The 23,057-nt window shown below is 34.2% G+C and overlaps 1 protein-coding gene across 4 annotated transcripts in view; it reads left to right on the plus strand.

Annotated features, from left to right (window-relative positions):
- The window catches only part of MAPK10 (mitogen-activated protein kinase 10), a 355,433-nt gene that overhangs the window by 272,259 nt on the left and 60,117 nt on the right, over positions 1 to 23,057 (plus strand). The window contains exon 7 of one of the 4 annotated variants that reach the window (XM_065877700.1): positions 5,379 to 5,450. The exons of the other annotated variants lie outside the window; for them this stretch is intronic. Coding sequence (XP_065733772.1) covers positions 5,379 to 5,450 — 72 coding nt within the window. The remainder of the gene's footprint in view (positions 1 to 5,378; positions 5,451 to 23,057) is intronic. 4 annotated transcript variants of the gene reach the window in all.

The following is a 23,057-nucleotide window of genomic DNA, read 5'->3' on the forward strand; positions in this document are numbered from 1 at the left end:
GGTTTAAAAGCATATTATTTTTCCTTATCCCTCTACAGTTCTGTAGGCAGAGTACTGAAAGATCTTCAAAAATAAAGTGAACTACTTGAGGGGGTAAACTGCAAACAATAAAACACATTCCTTAGTCACTACTTGTTCTATTCTATGCAAACTGCCCTTGGCCCGATTGGCCCTTAGGACAAAGTTTGTGAACAGTGATACCTATTATGGACTCTTTCTCCCTTCAGCAGTCAAATGAGTCTCCAGCGCATAAGGGCTACAAGAACTTACTCTGGTCCTCTTAGCTTTAGTCATGTGACATCTCCTACCAACTTCAATTTACTTTATAAAATACCTCCTTTGCCTGCCTTACAGGATTGCTGTGATGATATAATTTGATATATATAAAACATTAGATGTTTACAAACATACACATACCTGTAAATACCTTTAAAAGATAAGGAACTTCAGTTTTTATGGTATGAAGTTAGTTTGGGGGCACTCCAGCCCAAATAACCTTCAAATTGAATTAGGTAAACTAAAAAAAATAGAAATAACCAAAAGACCACCTAGAATAAAAAAATTTCTCAAGTGATGAGAAACCAAAATTATCTGTGAATTAGACAGTAAAAGGAAAGAAAATGAATAGTTTGTCACTTACTAAAGCACTTCTTCAAGTTGATGTGCAGAATGAAGTGAGGATAATTACCCGAATCTTCAGGGAGCTTGTAATTAATTTGGTGATAATGTGAGACATCCAGAGCCAGCATTTACTATTTATTCATCAGAACATGAAAAGTTTAAGGAAAAAAAAAATTTTTTTCAACATCAGGATTTCTTTAAATTCCTTATTTGTGTACACTGCAGAATTACACGATTTTAAAGATGACAATTTAAAATATTTTGTTGCAGTAAAATATTGTCTTTTTATGAAAGAATATTTTGAAAATTCATCAGTCTACAGTTTTATTTATAATTTAACATAAAGCTAAAGATATTCTCCTCTGTTATAAGTTTAAATGATTTTCTTCTGTTTTGTTTAAAAAGCAAATCAGTGGGCTTCCCTGGTGGCGCAGTGGTTGAGAGTCCGCCTGCTGATGCAGGGGACGCGGGTTTGTGCCCCGGTCCAGGAAGATCCCACATGCCGCGGAGCGGCTGGGCCCGTGAGCCGTGGCCGCTGAGCCTGCGCGTCTGGAGCCTGTGCTCCGCAAGGGGAGAGGCCACAACAGTGAGAGGCCCGCGTATGGCAAAAAACTAAAAAAAAAAAAAAAAAAAAAAAAAAGCAAATCAGTGATATAACATTTATAAAATAAAGGTTAGCCATTAATATGATGCCATAGAAATCATAAAGAAAGAAAAGCAAGTTAAACAGGTAGTCTCAAGGAGAAAATCTTCCTCTGTTTCCTGGAATTAGAATATTTAGCATTGTTTTCTGTGAATGTTTTTTTATTTTTTTACTGAGATTCACAAGTGCAAAGTAGGTACATTCACATTTTATTTATACATATCAGTAGCCTTTTATAATTCCACGTTTGCGCTGAAGTTTAAAACAATGTGCTTTTGTAAAATATCTAATTAAATTTTAACTTTTAAAACAAACTTTTCAAAGAAATGATGTTCAGATTCTAGAAAACCATATTAAATCTTCTTCCTATTGTACTTTGAAGTATTCATTGAAAGAAAATTTATCAAATCCCATTGTCTGAATCCTATGCTAAATAAAGATATAATTAGGTTAAGGAGAAAAACAGTGTAGTCTCACAATTGTGTTACCAGAGCCGCATAATCTCCTAGATAGGAAACATCTGCCAGGTTGCTGGTTAGACGCTCACATAGTCCAAAAAATATTCCATCATAGATCACAGTCCAAGCAACTGGGGTGTGGAAATAACAATAAAGTGCTTTCTTTATTTAGATTTAAACTGCCACGACCAATATTATATCATTTCTATCACTTGGCTAGAGTAGAAAAAAGATAATTTAGTATAATCTAATGCCTGACAAATAATACACTTGAGATTTTCTCACCTAGAAAACTTATAACCATATTTTAGTAACACCAAAACTTACTTAACATTCCTTCTAAGGAAAGTGACTCAGTTTCTGCCTGTCACAGTTGCAAATGAATCTGCTCTCTGCCTCTGGGAATACTGATGATGAGAGGGGAAATGTAATGAATCAGAACCATAAAAGCAACCAGAATTCTACCTCGGCAGCATTAGTGTACAAAACTCTTATGGAGACCCAAATACCATATCAGACTGTCTCAGAACGCATCAAAATCCAGTGTCCAACTGTGATTGAATTTGCCAATTTCTTCTAAGGTCTATTCACAGTCAGTATTCATTGGAATATCTTGAAATTTTCATAGAATAATCCAGTTTCACCCTGATAAGCAGATATTCATATTGGATGAGGGAAGGCTTACTACTACCCCTGGTCCCAGCAAGATTTAGTATCAAATTCTTTTATTGCCTATTTCCTGTTTTAGTTGTGATGACTAATTAATAAAATTTGGTGCAATGGCTTTCTCTTGAGAAATCATCCTGTCTTGAGTAATAAAAATCTATATAAATTCATGTGCATATACTTTACTTTTGTAATTTATAATAATAGAGCTTATCATTTCCAGGCACAAGGCTTAGCATTTCCATGGCATAAGCATGGATAGTCTGTAGGAATAATGAATCCTGAGGGAAGTTAAATGGAATTTGGAAATTGGAGAGATTTCCAGGGCATTATTACTCAGAAAAGATACATTAAATAAAGAAAATGGAATTCAGTATATTCATCAGTAGTTCAGATTTTGAGTTTATATCTCTCTGCATTATTTTTATGTGAAAGCTTTGTGATCTATTGTCTATTTTAGCTTCTGACATGAAGATAAACTTCCAAAACTGTTCTCCTTTTACTTTGAAATATCTGTATCCAGCAGAGCCACACAAATGAGAACTGGGAGATATAGCAGTTATTAAACCAACAACAGACTAGAACCAACTGATAATGAAGCAATACCAGGGCTAAGGGTCCATGTAGGTCATCTGTTGTTATTGTTGTTGCTGTTGTTTAAAGGCATAGCTGAGGGAGAGTGAAAATCAAAGGATTTTAGTCTAAAAGATGAAAATTTTCCAGTTTTAGAATAGTGGTTGGAGATCATAGATTATATTCACATATTTTAAGATTATTATTTCGATTAGGGAACAGGGTAATTCCTGTTTAGATAAAGGAGAGAAGTTCCATAGAGTCAGCTGTGATGTGGAATGCCTTTCTAAGTGGTTTCAGCAGTGAAAAGGATTGCCCAGTAAGTAAGCTTCCCTCATTGGAAAAATTTTCTTAATTATATATATAAATACAAGATACAATATAATATTATATAAATATAAAACAAATGAGCCTTTGCTATATATATTTAATTCCAACATATAATTTATATATGCACATATGTATATAATTTATATATGTATATATTTATACACATACTTATATATGAATATATATTATATATATATATAATACATGATGATACATAACTAACATTTATTGAGAACTTACTATGTACCAGGCAATGTGGAAGACTCTTTACCAGGCATAATCCTTTTACATCTTAAAAAATTTTTACATGATAAATACTGTCTATCATCCACATTTTAGAGGATGAAAAGAGAGATGAAGTAACTTGGCCAAGGTTATACAATTAGAAAGCAATGGAGTTGGTTCTGCAGCAGAAAAAAATGAGTTTCTGTCAGAAATAACATAGAAGAGATTTTTTTTGCATTAAATAAAAAATAGAAATAGAAGTTTTCTAACTAGCAGGTAGGTTTGTGGCAGAAATAGCCTCTTCCAAATGTTTGAATGGATGCAGGCAAGAGAAAACTTGCTTACTGAGTTTATAGCTGTATATTTTTTACCTATCTCTCCCACAATATCTATAAAAAATAGATACATGGTAAATAACAAGTTAGACTGGTCACTTTGGACAGTATGATAAGAATATTTGCAATTCAAAAGCAAATACCATTTCAGAGATTTTTTTTTCCCCTTTAATCAAGTTACAATACCAACCTCTTGTGAGGCAGATATTATCTGGAATTACAAATGCATTAATAATAAAGGGATGCACAACTGTTTGCTCTATCTTTCCCTGATATTTTTGCATGTCACTTGCTTTCCTAAAATGGAAGCAAAACTAATTTGCTTCTCTGGGTATGCTTATCACCTTCAAAGGTGTAACCATTTCTTTGAAGTGATCACTCTGTTTAGATGTTAAGTCAAACTTTGGAAACTTTGAGTTTAACCTGACTGAGATTTTCACACTGGAAAGAATCTTATGAGGAATTCTGCAAGGTTACTGTCAAATTACAAGATGTAATTTGAAGACTAACTGGAGAAAAATTACAGTGTGCTGCTGCTATCCTAATGCCTTTCCCTATTTGTTCCCCCTCAACTTCCCTTATTCTTCTAGGTTATTTTCCCCCATAAGAATGACCTATCTTTCTTTCTGAGTTTTAATAGGAACACGTGAGTAACCGAGTATAGTTAAAGATTTCACTTTCTTGCTTCCCCATTTTGCCCCTTCCTGAGTATCCTCTACCCTAGCTTCCTGGTTTTAAGTTCTGGATGATAACTGGCAATAGCAGAGAGACCACTGTAATTTCACCTTGAATTCCAGGTTTCTTTTGATTCACAGTCTCAGAAGAAGTGTCACCTCTTTAAGTCATGTTGTTCATTTCATGTCAAACCACCTTGTTTTGAAAGCCAGCATTTCTTACCATTATAAAGCAACCGTGCTTATGAGGATAAGACAAGGCTTCCAGTTTAGAAGCATGCTCCTTTGATGGGAGTCAATGAAACTGAACCAGCATATTCCAAACACTCATTCTTGGACTGGCATTTCACTTCTGGAAATTTATTCATATTTATAAATAAGAGTAAGTGTGTTTTATAAAAGAAACCCTTTCTTCTGAGGTTGCTGGCAGCTCAGCTTTTCTTTCTTTTTTTTCTCCAAGTATAGTATACAAAAGAATGAAAGAAAAGCCAATTTGCATGTTTCCCATATTAACACAATCTAAAATAATTTACAATACAAATCAGTAGGATTCTAGCAGATGAATGCAAATGAGACCTTTTAAATCAGAAACTAAATTAATCATTGAATTATAATTGCAAAATAATATTATCATACATTAGGTGGCATTGAGTGGCATTGTTACATAGCAGAAAGGGTCCTGACATTCTTGTGTTCTTCCCATCCACTGTTTTAAAGCACTGTAAGATTGGCCTCTTATCCAGTCAGCAAAAGGTCAGACTGTTGCTCCATGGCATGGGTAGGCAAGTGTTTTCATTTATTTGCTGTTCTATTCCTGTCTTCTTGTTTATCTTCATTTCATTTTTGTTTTCAGTTGACATGTGGTCAGTAGGGTGCATCATGGGAGAAATGATAAAAGGTGCAGTGCTGTTTCCTGGCACTGATCGTATCCTTCTTAGCAGCCAGTGGTCTCTATGGTATCATTCTCAATCAATTCCTTTTGGTGTCCAAAACAATACTGATGATGGTATATTCTCACTGCCATTAGAGGGATTCTGGAGACTCCAACGTCAAATATTTACCAGCTGGCATTATGGTAGGGTAACCTTGTCTCCTAGCAAGATCTTATGTGGATAATACAGTATCAAATATGGAACATTCAACATGCTATCAAAAGGTCTGCCTTAATTTAGTCCTATGAAATTAATGACAGTGATATACTCTTTACTGTCTTTTGTTGTAGATGTTTTAAAATTAAATTATATTCATAGCTAGATAATAAATGACAAAATCTTTTAGTTTAAAACTAAATATTTGTGCTTTTATATCATAAAAATATTCACTTGGCATGGAAATCTTTTATCAGTTAGATTTATGTGTACTCACAAATGTAATAGGTTTATTATTAACATATAATCAGAGAGCATTCATACGAATTTCATTTTTAAATTGATCTTCTAAAATTATTTTTCTCATTTAATTTCTAGGAATAATAGCTCCATTCCTGCTGTTATTTTCTCCACATTATTAGCAAGTACAATAATTAAAACCTCATTAATAATAATGATTATATGAAATATCTGAAGAGACCAAATTTACAGCACTTGAATAAGTAAAAGTGATCCTCTCTTAAGCAGCTAATAATTAGGAATTAAAGATTCTAGAGGCTCTGCAGTATTAAAAAGATATGGATAATGTGATTTAGTGTACGGGTTTATAATAACTTATTTTCTTTAGTTAGTTAAATATCCTCCTACGTGTAGTCATTTATGAAAATATTATATCCTCACCATACTAAAGATAAAATGATCATTACTTAAATGATAATTCAAAAACAAAATCAAGCCTATAGTAATGGTGTTTTAAAATATAAAGTAAATCTAATTACTAATATTATAACCTAATCATATTATAATTAGCCATTTGCTCTGAGGATTAATATATCACATATATATAGTTGCATACGTATATTCTCTATATGTATTAAAGGACCAACTTACAAAATGACCGAGTTAGGCACTCAGTTTTTGTAGAATAAAAATCTTAACCTGAAATGTTTTGTTTAGTTAAAAATAAAGCTGCACTACTTTTAATTCTATTCTTACTAAAAACTTTTGTCTAGTTTCATATATGACACACATTTATTTCTAAAAAAATTATGTCTATATTGCAGTATTGTCTCCTACATATGCATTTTACTAAGTAGCATCTATAAATTTGCCACATTCATGTTTATGCTCTTTAAAAATATGTTGGTGTGACAAAAACTAAATTCCTCCAGATTTTAAACAAACAGTATTTCTTTGATTCCCAACGAATTATAAACTTGAGTTTGGCCTTTGAACATGAACATGAAACAGTTCTTAAGTTTTGGCTAATTTTAGACATTTGATAAAAATAGATTCAATCTGCTAACTCTGTACTCTGATTTTTCAGAAGTTCATTATGCTTGAATAATTGATGACTGAAATGAATTATTTGCCACCTGTAAATTAAAATGATTGATTTTCATTACTTTTCCTTCATTTTCTGTTAAAGAAAATCAAATCAGATTTCCACAACTGAGTTATTAAGTACGGATTAACATTTCTTAGAATCTATTTTTTGGAAGAAGTTGCTTGGTTATCATTTCTTAACTTGGGTGTCAAAATCCCTTATAAGTAAGCCTTTGGGTTGCTGCTAATGTTAAAAAGTCTCATATTAGATGTCTTTTCAATACTTGAGCTTGATATTTTTATATTGGGTCATTTCTGGAGCATTTGTGTAAGGATACATTTGTAAATTTTTTGAAGGGCAAATGGGAATTATTTTCTAAAGCGTCTTCTCTCATTGTAAGATGTGGTCTTTTCATGATTTCAAACATGTAGGTAAGTTTAAATCAGTACTTTTCAAGCAAGCAAATTATGAACACTGAGTATCATAACATTAAGCTCTTAAAATGCAAGACATTACTTATTTTTTAAAAATTCCCTATTATTAAATATGACTTTTCTAAAAGTGGCAATAAAATCATTTATAAATCTATTAGATATATAATATGTATAGTATACATCTGTACAATATATCATAGGGAGTCATATTATTTTTAATCAATATATCCTTATTTATATGAAGACATTCTCAAAATAAATGATTGATAAAAGTCCTTGCAATATGAGCTATGCATATATTCTTAATATATAAAATAACAGCAAAACTTGAAATATTAATAAGGTCTTATACCCTTTATATTTTATGCCTAAACAAATTCAACACAGTATTTTTAGTATTGAGAAATTGATACCCCAAAACAGTTCATTTATATACTACTTTCTCAATAGATGTATTTTAAGATACATACTAATTGAATTTTATTCAAATTAAATGTGTTTAACTTTCTGCAGAAGAGTCAGAATTCAACTATTGAGATACTTTTCTATTGGGATATCTCCTAATGAATTTCACCCTGGCAGACAATTTTACTTTAAAAATTACAGAATATTTTATATTACACAAGTGAATTAATATTAAATTCACAGCTTTTGAAGAAGATCAATAAAATGAACGAACATATACTACCACTCAGGTTAAAAAGTAGAACATTACCAATACCTTTGAATTATTTTGTGTGCTCCTCCTCAATTATATCCTTTCTCTTCCTCAGAGGACACCACAGTCCTAAAGACATGTTTTTACAATGTCCTTGACTTTCCTTACATTTTTACCACATGCATACTTAACCCTAAGCAACATACTATTTAGTTTTATCTGTTTTACATATTGTACTATCATTATTTTGTGACTTGCTTTTATTTAAGTTAATATTATACTTTTAAGATTTATCCATGTTGATGCATCAGAAATAGTTCATTCATTTTCATTACTGTATAGTATTCCAGTCTATGAATATTCTACAATAAATCCATTCTCCTATAAATAGACTTTGGAATATATTAAGTTTTTGGTTTTGCTTTCATAAACAATGAATATATGTCTCCTGGAGCACATGGACAATGTTCTTTATGATAAATGCATGGCCTCATAGGTGTGCACATATTAAACTTGACTATGTAACATCAGATTGATTTCCAGAGTAAAAGTATATAAACGTAACTGTCTACTCAACATCCTTACCAACTCTTGATATTTGTCAGATTTGTTTTTAAATTCGTTAGCAATCTCTTGGGTATAAAATTCTATTTCATTGGAGCTTTTATTACATTTTCTTTACAAGCATCTTTCCCTATTTATTGGCCATAAGTATTTCCCCCTGGGTAATATGTTTAAAAGTTTTTTAAAACAATTTTTTTCTATTGTATTTTAAAAAACAGATTAGTAGGAGTTCTTTATTTATTCCAGTACCTAATCTTTGTCCATTTTATGTGTTGCAAATATCTTCTCCCTATATTTAGATTATTTTCCCATTTTATTGTACAGTGATTTTGGAATTTGGCAATCTGTTTTTATTTTATTTTTTTATAGTTCATGTATTTTTATGTCTTGTTAAAGAATCCTTTGATGCCTTTATATTCTCTTGTAATTTTGCTGTGGATGTTTTAAAGTTTAATCTCTTATATTTAAGCCTTTAGTTCACTTGGAAATGATTTTTGTGTATGATGTGAAAGAGGGATTTCAGTTCCATTTACTGGCTAACTTATTATTTCTTCATTGACCTATAAGTTTTCACATTTTGGGGGAAGGGGTATTAGATTCTGGGCTCTATATTCTGTTCCACTGGCTTGTTTGTCTATCTCTATACCACTACTACCCTTCCTTTTTTTTTTTTTTTAATGTCTTTATTGGAGTATAATTGCTTTACAGTAGTGTGTTAGTTTCTGCTTTATAACAAAGTGAATCAGTTATACATATACATATGTCCCCATAACTCTTCCCTCTTGCATCTCCCTCCCTCCCACCCTCCTTATCCCAACCCTCTAGGTGATCACAAAGCACCGAGCTCATCTCCCTATGCTATATGGCTGCTTCCTACTAGCTTTCTATTTTACATTTGGTAGTGTAGATATGTCCATGCCGCTCTCTCACTTTGTCCCAGCTTAACCTTCCTCCTACCTGTATCCTCAAGTCCATTCTCTAGTAGGTCTGTGTCTTTATTCCAGTCTTGCCCCTAGGTTCTTCATGACCATTTTTTTTAGATTCCATATACGTGTGTTAGCCTACGGTACTTATTTTTCTCTTTCTGACTTACTTCACTCTGTATGACAGTCTCCAGGTCCATCCACCTCACTACAAATAACTCAATTTCGTTTCTTTTTATGGCTGAGTAATATTCCATTGTATATATGGGCCACATCTTTATCCATTCATCTCTTGATGGACACTTATGTTGTTTCCATGTCCTGGATACTGGAAATAGAGCTGCAATGAACATTTTGGTACATGACTATTTTTGAATTATGGTTTTCTCAGGGTATATGACCACTAATGGGATTGCTGGGTCGTATGGTAGTTCTATTTGTAGTTTTTTAAGGAACCTCCATACTGTTCTCCATAGTGGCTATAACAATTTACATTCCCACCAACAGTGCAAGAGGGTTCCCTTTTCTCCACACCCTCTTCAGCATTTATTGTTTGTGGATATTTTGATGATGGCCATTCTGACTGGTGTGAGATGATATCTCATTGTAGTTTTGATTTGCATTTCTCTAATGATTAATGATGTTGAGTATTCTTTCATGTGTTTGTTAGCAATCTGTATATCCTCTTTGGAGAAATGTCTATTTATGTCTTCTGCCCATTTTTGGATGGGGTTGTTTGTTTTTTGATATTGAGCTGCATGAGCTGCTTGTAAATTTTGGAGATTAATCCTTTGTCAGTTGCTTCATTTGCAAATATTTTCTCCCATTCTGAGGGTTGTCTTTTCATCTTGTTTATGGTTTCCTTTGCTGTGCAAAAGCTTTGAAGTTTCATTAGGTCCCATTTGCTTATTTTTGTTTTTATTTCCATTACTCTAGGAGGTGGGTAAAAAAGGATCTTGCTGTGATTTATGTCATAGAATGTTCTACCAATGTTTTCATCTAAGAGTTTGATAGTGTCTGGCCTTACATTTAGGTCTTTAATCTATATTGAGTTTATTTTTGTCTATGGAGTTAGGGAGTGTTCTACTTTCATTCTTTTACATGTAGCTGTCCAGTTTTCCCAGCACCATTTATTGAAGAGTCTGTCCTTTCTCCACTGCATATTCTTGCCTCCTTTATCAAAGATAAGGTGACCATGTGTGCATGGGTTTTTCTTTGGGCTTTCTGTCCTGTTCCATTGATCTATATTTCTGTTTTTGTGCCAGTACCATACTGTCTTGATTACTGTAGCTTTGTAGTATAGTCTGAAGTCAGGGAGCCTGATTCCTCCAGCTCCGTTTTTTGTCCTCAAGATTGCTTTGGCTATTCGGGGTCTTTTGTGTTTCCATACAAATTGTGAAATTTTTTGTTCTAGTTCTGTGAAAAATGCCAGTGGTAGTTTGATAGGGATTGCATTGAATCTGTAGATTGCATTGGGTAGTAGAGTCATTTTCACAATGTTGATTCTTCCAATCCAAGAACATGGTATATCTCTCCATCTATTTGTATCATCTTTAATTTCTTTCATCAGTGTCTTATAATTTTCTGCATACAGGTCTTTTGTCTCCTTAGGTAGGTTTATTCCTAGCTATTTTAGTCTTTATGTTGCAGTGGTGAATGGAAGTGTTTTCTTGAATTCACTTTCAGATTTTTTATCATTAGTGTATAGGAATGCCAGAGATTTCTGTGCATTAATTTTGTATCCTGCTACTTTACCAAATTCATTGATTAGCTCTAGTAGTTTTCTGGTATCATCTTTAGGATTCTTTATGTATAGTATCATTTCATCTGCAAACAGTTACAGCTTTACTTCTTCTTTTCCGATTTGGATTCCTTTTATCTCCTTTTCTTCTCTGATTGCTGTGGCTAAAACTTCCAAAAATATGTTGAATAAGAGTGGTGAGAGTAGGCAACCTTGTCTTGTTCCTGATCTTAGTGTAAATGCTTTCAATTTTTCACCATTGAGGACGATGTTGACTGTGGGTTTGTCATATATGGCCTTTATTATGTTGAGGAAAATTCCTTCTATGCCTACTTTCTGGAGGCTTTTTATCATAAATGGGTGTAGAATTTTGTCGAAAGATTTCTCTGCATCTTTTGAGATGATCATATGGTTTTTCTCCTTCAATTTTTCTCCTTCAATTTTCTCCTTCAATGGTGTATCACATTGATTGACTTGCATATATTGAAGAATCCTTGCATTCCTGGAATAAACCCCACTTGATCGTGGTGTGTGATCATTTTAATGTGCTGTTGGATTCTGTTTGCTAGTATTTTGTTGAGGATTTTTGCATCTATGTTCACCAGTGATATTGGCTTATAGTTATCTTTCTTTGTGACATCCTTGTCTGGTTTTTGTATCAGGGTGATGGTGGCCTCGTAGAATGAGTTTGGGAGTGTTCCTTCCTCTGCTATATTTTGGATGAGTTTGAGAAGGATAGGTGTTAGCTCTTCTCTAAATGTTTGATAGAATTCGCATGTGAAATTATCTGGTCCTGGGCTTTTGTTTGTTGGAAGAATTTTAATCACAGTTTCAATTTCAGTGCTTGTGATTGGTCTGTTCATATACTCTATTTCTTCCTGATTCAGTCTTGGCAGGTTGTGCATTTCTAAGAATTTGTCCAGTTCTTCCAGGTTATCCATTTTTTTTGGCATAGAGTTGCTTGTAGTAATCTCTCATGATCTTTTGTATTTCTGCGGTGTCAGTTACTACTTCTCCTGTTTCCTTTCTAATTCTATTGATTTGTGTCTTCTCCCTTTTTTTTCTTGATGAGTCTGGCTAATGGTTTATCAATTTTGTTTATCTTCTCAAAGAACCAGCTTTTAGTTTTATTTATCTTTGCTATCGTTTCCTTTTGTTGGAAGATTTTAAATCACACTTTCAATTTCAGTGCTTGTGATTGGTCTGTTCAGATTTTCTTTTTCTTCCTGGTTCAGTCTCAGAACGTTGTACTTTTCTAAGAATTTGTCCATTTTGTCCAGGTTGTCCATTTTATTGGCAAAGAGTTCTTGTAGGAATCTCTCATGATCCTTTGTATTTCTGCAGTGTCAGTTGTTACTTCTCTTTTTTCATTTCTAATTCTATTGATTTGATTCTTCTCCCATTTCTTCTTGATGAGTCTGGCTAATGGTTTATCAATTTTGTTTATTTTCTCAAAGGACAAGCTTTTAGTTTTATTGATCTTTGCTATTGTTTCCTCCATTTCCTTTTCCTTTATTTCCGATCTGATCTTTATGCTTTCTTTCCTTCTGCTAACTTTGGGGGGGTTTTGTTCTTCTTTCTCTAATTGCTTTAGGTGTAAGCTTACATTGTACATTTGAGATGTTTCTTGTTTCTTAAGGTAGGATTATATTGCTCTAAACTTCCCCCTTAGAACTGCTTTAGCTGCGTCCCACAGGTTTTGGGTCATCGTGTTTTCATTGTCCTTTTTTTCTAGGTATTTTTTGATTTCCTTTTGATTTCTTCAGTGATCTCTTGGTTATAAAGTAGTGTGTTGTTTAGCCTCCATGTGTTTGTAATTTTTTACAGATATTTTCCTGTAATTGATATCTAGTCTCATAGCATAGTGGTCGAAAAAGGTACTTGATATGAATTCAATTCTCTTAAATTTGCCAAGGCTTTATTTATGATAGATATGATCTATCCTGGAGAATGTTCCTAGAGAAGAATGTGTATTCTGTTGTTTTTGGATAGAATGTCCTATAAATATCAATTAAGTCCTTTTTTGTTTAATGTATCATTTAAAGTTTGTGTTTCCTTATTTATTTTCATTTTGGATGACCTGTCCATTGTTGAAAGTGGGGTGTTAATGTTCCCTACTATTGTGTTACTGTCTATTTCCCCTTTTATGGCTGTTAGTATTTGCCATATGTATTGAGGTGCTCCTCTGTTGGGTGTATAAATATTTACAATTGTTATATCTTCTTCTTGGATTGATGCCTTGATCATTATGTAGTGTCCTTCTTTGTCTCTTGTAATAATCTTTGTTTTAAAGTCTATTTTGTTTCATATGAGAATTGCTATGCCAGCTTTCTTTTGATTTCCATTTGCGTAGAATATCTGTTTCCACCCCCTCACTTTCAGTCTGTATGTGTCCCTAGATCTGAAGTGGGTCTCTTGTAGACAGCATATATACAGGTCTTGTTTTTATATTCATTTAGCCAGTCTATGTCTTTTGGTAGGAACATTTAATCTATTTACATTTAAGGTAAGTATCGATATGTATGTTTCTATTACCATTTTCTTAATTGTTTTGGGCTTGTTATTGTAGTTCTTTTCCTTCTCTTGTGTTTCCTGCCTAGAGAAGTTCCTTTAGCATTTGTTGTAAAGCTGGTTTGGTGGTGCTGAATTCTCTCAGCTTTTGCTTGTCTTTAAAGGTTTTAATTTCTCCATCAAACCTGAATGAGATCCTTGCTGGGTAGAGTAATCTTGTTTGTAGGTTTTTCTCCTCCGTCATTTTAAATATGACCTGCCACTCCTTTCTGGCTTGCAGAGTTTCTGCTGAACGATCAGCTGTTAACCTTATGGGGATTCCCTTGTGTGTTATTTGTTGTTTTTACCTTGCTGCTTTTAATATGTGTTCTTTGTATTTAAGTTTTGATAGTTCGATTAATATGTGTCTTGGCATGTTTCTACTTGGATTTAACCTGTATGGGACTCTCTGTGCTTCCTGGTCTTGATTAACTATTTCCTTTCCCATGTTAGGGAAGTGTTCAACTATAATCTCTTCAAATATTTTCTCAGTCCCTTTCTTTTTCTCTTCTTCTTCTGGGACCCCTATAATTCGAATGTTGGTGCATTTAATGTTGTTCCAGAGATCTCTAAGACTGTCTTCAATTTTTTTCATTCTTTTTTCTTTATTCTCTCTTCTGTAGTTATTTCCACTATTTTATCTTCCAGGTCACTTATGCGTTCTTCTGCTATTGATTCCTTCTAGAGAATTTTTAATTTCAATTATTGTGTTGTTCATCACTTCTTGTCTGCTCTTTAGTTCTTCTAGGTCCTTGTTAAATGTTTCTTGTATTTTTTCCATTCTATTTCCAAGATTTTGGATATCTTTAGTTTTATTACCGTGAATTCTTTTTCAGGTAGACTGCCTATTTCCTCTTCCTTTGTTAGGTCTGGTCTGTTTTTGCCTTGCTCCTTCATCTGCTGTGTGTTTTTTTGTCTTCTCATTTTGCTTAACTTACTGTGTTTGGGGTCTCCTTTTTGCACGTTGCACGTTCGTAGTTCCTGTTGTTTTTGGTGTCTGTTCCCAGTGGCTAAGGTTGGTTCAGTGTGTTGTGTAGGCTTTCTGGTGGAGGCGGCTAGTGCTTGTTTTCTGGTGGATGAGGCTGGATTTTGTCTCTCTGGTGGGCAGGTCCACGTCTGGTGGTGTGTTTTGGGGTGTCTGTGGCCTTCATATGATTTTAGGCAACCTCTGTGCTAATGGATGGGGCTGTGTTCCTGTCTTGCTAGTTATTTGGCATAGGGTGTCCTGCACTGTAGCTTGCTGGTCGTTGAGTGGAGCTGGGTCTTTGCATTGAGATGGAGATCTCTGGGAGATTTTTGCTGTTTGATATTACGTGGAGCTGGGACGTCTCTTGTGGACCAGTGTCCTGAACTTGGCTCTCCCACCTCAGAGGCACAGCCCTGACACCTGGCTGGTGCACCAAGAGCCTGTCATCCATGCGGCTCAGAATAAAAGGGAGAAAAAGAAGAAAGAAAGACAGATGAAGATAAAATAAAATATTTATTAAAATAAAAGAGAATTATTTAAAAAATAATTTTTAAGTAGTTTAAAAAAAAAGAAGAAAGAAAGAAGAGAGCAACCAAACCAAAAAACAAATCCACCCATGATAACAAGTGCTAAAAATTATACTAAAAAAAAAACTGACGACAGAACCCTAGGACAAATGGTAAAAGCAAAGCTATACAGAGAAAATCACACAGAGAAGCATACACATACACACTCACAAAAAGAGAAAAAGGGGGAAAAATATATATATCATTGCTCCCAAAATCCACCTCCTCAATTTGGGATGATTCATTTTCTCTTCAGATATTCCACACATACAGGGTACATCAAGTTGATTGTGGATATTTAATCCACTGCTCCTGAGGCTGCTGGGAGAAATTTCCCTTTCTCTTCTTTGTTCACACAGCTCCTGGGGTTCAGCTTTGGATTTGGCCCTGCCTCTGCATGTAGGTCGTCTGAGGGCATCTGTTCTTCGCTCAGACAGGACGGGGTTAAAGAAGCAGCTGATTTGGGGGCTCTGGCTCACTCAGGCCCAGTGGGAGGGAGGGGTACGGATGCGGGACAAGCCTGCAGTGGCAGAGTCTGGGGTGACATTGCACCAGCCTGAGGTGCGCCGTGTGTTCTCCGGGGAAGTTGTCCCTGGATCACAGGACCCTGGCAGTGGCGGGCTTCACGGGCTCCCGGAAGAGGAGGTGTGGATGGTGATGTGTGCTTGCACACAGGCTTCTTGGTGGTGCCAGCAGCAGCCTTAGCGAATCATGCCCATCTCTGGGGTCCGTGCTGATAACCGTGGCTCACACCCGTCTCTGGAGCTCCTTTAAGCAGTGCTCTTAATCCCTTCTCTTCGTGCACCAAGAAACAAAGAGGCAATAAGTCTCTTGCCTCTTCGGCAGTTCCAGACCTTTTCTCAGACTCCCTCCCAGCTAGCTGTGGCGCACTTGCCCCCTTCAGGCTGTGTTCACGCCACCAAACCCTGTCCTCTCCCTGGGATCCGACCTCCGAAGCCCGAGCCTCAGCTCCCAGCCCCTGCCCGCCCTGGCAGGTGAGCAGACAAGCCTCTCGGGCTGGTGAGTGCTGGTCGGCACCGATCCTCTGCGGGAATCTCTCCACGTTGCCTTCCGCACCCCTGTTGCTGCACTCTCCTCCGTGGCTCCGAAGCTTTCCCCGTACTCCACCCACGAAGGGGCTTCTAGCGTGTGGAAACCTTTCCTCCTTCACAGCTCGCTCCCACTGGTGCGGGTCCTGTCCCTATTCTTTTGTCTCTGTTTATTCTTTTTTCTTTTGCCCTACCCAGGTACGTGGGGAGTTTCTTGCCTTTGGGGAAGTATGAGGTCTTCTGCCAGCGTTCAGTAGGTGTTCTGTAGGAGCTGTTCCACATGTAGATGTATTTCTGATGCATTTGTGGAGAGGAAGGTGACCTCCATGTCTTACTCTTCCGCCATGTTGAAGCTCCTCCTACCCTTTCTTAATGAATACAGATGTACACTATACACATATCAGGTAGGGTAAATATCTGACTTCTTTGTCATCTTTAGAAGTAGCTTAGTGTTTAATGAACTGTTGCTCTTCCTCAAATATTTTAGATTGGCTTGCTAACTTCTGTAAAATGATCCCTATTGGTATTTATATTGGAATTGTATTGAAACTGTATTTCAATTTGTGGAGAATTGCTGTTTTAATTCAGACAATTTTTATCCTTCTGCTGAACGCGCAATAATCTTAGCATATGTTCATAATTTAGATCATTACTATACCAATTTACATATGCTCTCTAAGCCCAGTATTTTAATTCTCTTCTTTTAGCCTCATAAATTGACAATATTATCATTGGATTGCATACAGGTAGAGTTTGTTTAGATTCATCCTTCTGATTATCATTTTCTTGGTTTATCACTATTTCTTGCAATTCAGCCCTTTACTTTGAGATTATTTTCTTTCCTTCTGAAGTACATCCTTTAATGGGAGTCTTTGACAATAAAACTCTGTTTTTTGATTGGTGTTCCCTTACTTGAATGAGAGCTTTGTTGGATATAGAATTTTAGATTGACAGCTATTTCTTCCAACATTTTAGAAGTGTTATTCCACTGGCTTTTTGTTTTCAATATTACTGGTGAATAATTAGCTGTCAGTGTGATAGTCATCTTTGGACATAGTCTGTCCTTTTTCTTGGTCTTTGGTTATCTGCTCTTTCTCTCCTATGTGACTAGGTTTGGATTTCTTTTTATTTATCTCTTGGGATTCACTGTGTTGTCTGAATTCCAGCCTATCTCCAGTTCCTGGAATTTCTCAGCTTTTGTTGCTTTGAATACCTTCTCTCCACTATTCTTCACATTATCTCCATGAAAAAACTGTAATTGGACATAAAGTAGACATTCAATTATTCAGCAAATATTTTTGAGCACTTACTATGTGCTTATATCTACAGATATGTAAGTAAACAAACTGATGAAAATCCTTGTCATCATGAAATTTAAAATAGAAGGCACAATATATTAGAAGGCGATAACAGCTAAAGGATAAGAGGGATCAAAGTGCTAGGATGGGGGGGGGTTGTCTCCTTCCTTTTTGAGTTGAAACATAAAAAGTTTTATCAAGTATGCCTCATATAGCATTTTCTTTTTACCTCATATAAACTTCATTGTCCCCTCTTAACCTTTTTCTTATATAGTGTTATACCCAGAAACGGATGTAATCTTTCAGGGAGGGTCTCACAGAGCAGAGTACAGAGTCACCAAAACTCCCGTTAAATAGCATTCTGTAATTCTTTTAGTGTTTGGAGCTGTTTGTATGAGCTCCTTTGTTTAAAGTCATTTTAATTACCAATTTTAAAAGACCTTGATATTTTTCATCTACATAATACAGAGGTCAATTTAAATGATCTCTAAGACCTCTTCCAGTTTCAAAATACAGGCAGAGTCAGATCTGGCTTTTGTGAGGCCAGAATATCATGCAATTGGAGGCGTGTTTTATGTAAAAAAATATTAATATTACAAATACAAAACTAGGCACAGAGTTTTGCAAGGGACCTGTACAAATGAGTGGCCCCAAAGATTAACCTTCAATAGCTTAATGAAAATTCTACATTGTGACACGTATTAATGTATATTAGATTTGCTTATATGTGAAATATCTCTCCATTTTTTGCTTTTAAGTAAATATAGATTACAATAATAAATAGATTTATAAGATGAAATCGTTTATACTGAGATGCATGTACATCATGCTTCAAATATCAGCCTTTGGATATTTCATGTCCCACAGTATTCCATGAGCAATCTGCTGCCAGTGAACAAATAGCCTTTAACTCAAATTGTCAGCTTTGAGTTTTTCAATGTGTTTTGGCTTGTAATATTTCCTCTTCCTGTGCTCATTTATAATGAAAACAGACATTAGTTACAATTGTGCATTAAGTCACTTATTTATATTTCATATTACTAGAATTTGAGGGGGACTTTTGAGAGGAAAATGACATTTTCAAATAAAAAAGAGTAAAAATATTTTTAAAGTAACAAAACAACTCAAGACATAACCATGAAAATCTGAATCCAGACCTATATCTTATGAATATATATATATATATATATATATATATATATATATATATATATCCTGATTTTTACAATGTCCTCGGAACTGAGAACAAAGTTTATTATAGAGCAATATGAAGTAATTACTGGAAAATAAATTGGCAAATAGTTTGAACTTTATATTGAATAGCTTTTATACTTCACATGAGTAGCACCCCATATAATATGATATTATATCACCCCATATACATCTATGATAGCAACATATAATTTTGATCTTTCCCTAGATGTGGACGGGTAGAACCCCTCTTTCTCTGCATGGAGCCTACTTGTCATAATTTCCCATGGTCTTTTCAGGAAAGTGACATGGGGAAAAGGAACATATATTAGGATTTTTCTTTCCCTGAAATATTTCCAAGTTGACAACCCCTAAGTTTTCCATACCAAATAGGTATGGAATAATCTTTTGGTGAAATTGACCCTATTCTAATTTGTGTCATAAAACTGAAACAGGTTAGTACTTTATTCTTAAATCTGGGCTTAGTAATTCACAAGAGATTGTTCGTATTTCTCAAATAGAGTCCAGGGGCCATCTGGATTGCAATTATTATTGGTGTTTCTTAATGATATCATCTCAGGCGTATGCACTCAGAATCTTGTAGATCAGTGAGTAGAGGGGAGTGATCTGTATTTTTATAAGTTCCCTATGTTATGAATATTCAGTTTGGGAACAACAGTTTTATATCATGGTGCCTAACACATGACATGCATACCTCCACTTCCTTATTGCAGACATGAATACAAGGCTAACATAAAGCCACACAGTAATACACAATGCAGTGCCAACCAGGCAGCAAGTTGGCTTGCAAGATTAAGTAGCCTCTCCTGGAACTTTTCTATACAGACAGTGCTCTTAAACAATATTATTTTTAATAATAAATTTATTAAAAATAAATTTAATAAACAATATTTATTAAAAATAAATTTAATAAACAATATTATTTTTAAAAACATAGTTAAGAATTTGGGAACAAACACTGATATTCTTTAAGTTGCAAATAGATGTCAGAAAATTTTTGCATAGAATATTGAATATAAGGCTTAAGGCAGAGTAGAAAGCAAGTCTGAATTCTTGATGGTATCAACTCTGGAAACCATATTCATCATAGCAAAAAGTAATCAATGAAGAAAAAAACATGAAAAGAAGATACAGTAATTCAAAGGGCATAGTAGTATGAGGTCATTAAACAATGCTTTATGATTCCACTTAGTAGCTTCTGAAAGTTTAAATGTGCATAGTGTAAATTATGACCCCAAATACCTAGAAAATAGTAAGAAAATAATGTATGAGTAATTTCATACATTAGGTTCAAGGCAGTTTGTTACATATTTTAGAAATTTCCTCAACCAAGGAAGTTAACCTAAAATGAGGGCATTAAATGTAAATTCTTAGCTAACTGACAAGAATTAGCTGGAATAATTTTTATTAAATTTTATTTATTTTTTAATTTATTTTACTTTCGGCTGCGTTGGGTCTTCGTTGTTGTGCACGGGCCCTTTTCTGGCTGCGGTGAGCAGGGCCCACTCCCCACTGCAGTGTGTGGGCCTCCACTGAGGTGGCCTCTCCCATTGCGGAGCACGGGTGCCAGTAGTTGTGACATGCAGGCTCAGCAGCTGTGGCTGGCGAGCTCCAGAGCACAGGCTCAGCAGCTGCGGCACACGGGTCCAGTTTCTCTGTGGCATGTGGGATCTTCCCGGACCAGGGCTCAAACCCATGTCCCTTGCACTGGCAGGCAGACTCCCAACCACTGCACCACCAGGGAAGCCCTGGAATAAATTTTAATCTTAGGATTTCAGATAATCATTTTTACAATCCATACTTATTTTGCCTCATTCTTCTATTACAATACTATTTATTGAAGACATTAGTAGTGGTCAATATTTGCACATTATCTTATCATTATACTCTATAAAATCAAACTTTTTGTAATATGACTATTTTTTATGTAGTGAATTTAGAACTAGAGGATATTGTCAAGTGATTCCTATTAAATGACATTTTTCAATTTTTATTAAATACCTTTGATAATTAAGTTGTATGATAATTTCTGAACTAGTAGATCAAAATATTTAAAAATATATTAAAGTATATTAAAAATATATTTATTGCTTTTTTGATAACTGCACAGGCTGGAATCTGTAAGGAATCACATCCTTACTCATATAATAGAAAAATGATGACTTATTAGTGTTCTAAAACAAAGAAATCCTTTTGCAAAAATAATTTTGGCCATTCTTTTAAAAAAAATTTACTATGCTAACATTAGCACATAATCATAAAAATCTAGTTAATATTTTATGTATTTTTAAAAATAAAATCATTGTGGAAATCTGATGATTAAAAAATTTCTTTGAAAAATGCGTCACCTTATTTTCTATTTAAATATTAATAAAATTAATTGTTTTATGTGGATATGTTAACCTAATAGACTAGGTAAGCAGTTTCAGAGGCATTCTTTAAGAGGAATTGCCTGTGACAAGCATACCATCAATTTTATGGCCAAATTAAAGCAATTTTTAACACATCAGTTCCAAACTTGCTCTTTTTCTTACCGGAATCCTTGGAACAAGGACTGGATTTGGAGCCAGGAGACATTACTTCCAGTCATGGCTTATATTTGGTTAATTATGATTATAAAGAAAAATAAGTGTGGTTAACTAAGGATAGTGGACGAAGTTGTTTGCAATCCTGTGAACATCTGGAAAACAAATACTTACTACTTAAATATACTAGTCATGTTTTTGTGAAGAAAGAACCTGAAATGGATTGGTTAAAATAGAGGCACACAATTTTAAAGATGACTATACCACATATTTGCAGTTAGAACATTCAATTATTTCATTGTCAGTAATAAAGATTCTCCCCTCCCTTCTTTTTTGTAAACCATTACATCAAGGACCACAATAGTGTTTCATCTAAAAAGCAATTTAAGGTAGGAAAATGTGCTGAGTGCTTCTATAGATTTTAATTATAACTTGTAATAAGAAACATTTTAATAGTCCTTGTTTAATTAATTCCAAAATATTTGAGTCTTCTTAAACTTTACTGTAAAAATAACATGTAATTGTTTTGGGAATGTTACTTTAAAAGCAATCACTTTTTAACTAAATAACTGTATACTGCTAGTTAAACATCACTATAGTAGTGTGTTGGGAGTATTTTGCCACCTTTGTTAAAAGACTCCTTTACAGAAAATCTGACAGCTTCTTTGCCCTTATTTTTAGTTTGACATCAAATCTTCAGAATCCTAAAGAAGCTTGACCGATGATTAAATGACGGCTTGTTAGGACATGATAACTTAACTGTATTAAAGAGTAGATCTCTTTTCATAATTTACAATGTAAGCACTGAGATTTATTTAACTGTATTAATGTTTTCTATTTAAATATATCTAAGTCATTCTAGCTTACCTATATCCATAGTACTAACATAAGTTTTTGTCTAAGAGTAACTTTTAACTCTAATCTTTTGAAATTTTTAAAGTTTATTTCTAATGATTTTCACTTTCTCAGGCACATGGTAATTTAGATTAATTTTTATTGAAATGTGTTCTTTTTAAATTATTCCTATCATTTTGTAAAGGAATATTCTTCAGTTTTTCCCACTTTTACTCCATTTCTTGATATTACACAATCATGTATTTTTTCATCCCCATACTTGAGAGGCTATGTAATAATTTAAACTTTATTCATCTAGATTATAAGGGAAATAGAAGAGAATTTGCAAATTAGCTTGATTTTATCTTTGTTCAATCACCTATCTACATTGTTTGCATTATATATTTATTTTGTCTGAATATAGTTAATTTTGTCTTCTGTCAGGACTGCCCATCTTTTTTAGTCCAACCCTATGGAATAGCTGGGGTAAAGATTTTATGAATCTCAATTAAGTAATATTATGGTAAAGTTACCTGAACTGTCACAAATTACATTAGCAGAAATGAATTAATTAACTTTACACGAAAGATAGAGTAGTAGAATAAACAACATAGGAGAGTATACTGCCTGTGGTATTGGATTTAAGAATTTCTAAGGCCTCCATCATTCATTGACACATGGCAAGGAAATCTGTTAGAAATCAACTTCTTCCAGTTGGCTCTTCAGAGTTTTCACAGGTATTTATCATTCTCAAGGCTCTGACATATCAAATATCAATGATAGATGATAAAGAAAA

Source organism: Phocoena phocoena, chromosome 5 (assembly GCF_963924675.1).
Source record: "Phocoena phocoena chromosome 5, mPhoPho1.1, whole genome shotgun sequence".
In the NCBI taxonomy this organism is placed as follows: domain Eukaryota; kingdom Metazoa; phylum Chordata; class Mammalia; order Artiodactyla; family Phocoenidae; genus Phocoena; species Phocoena phocoena.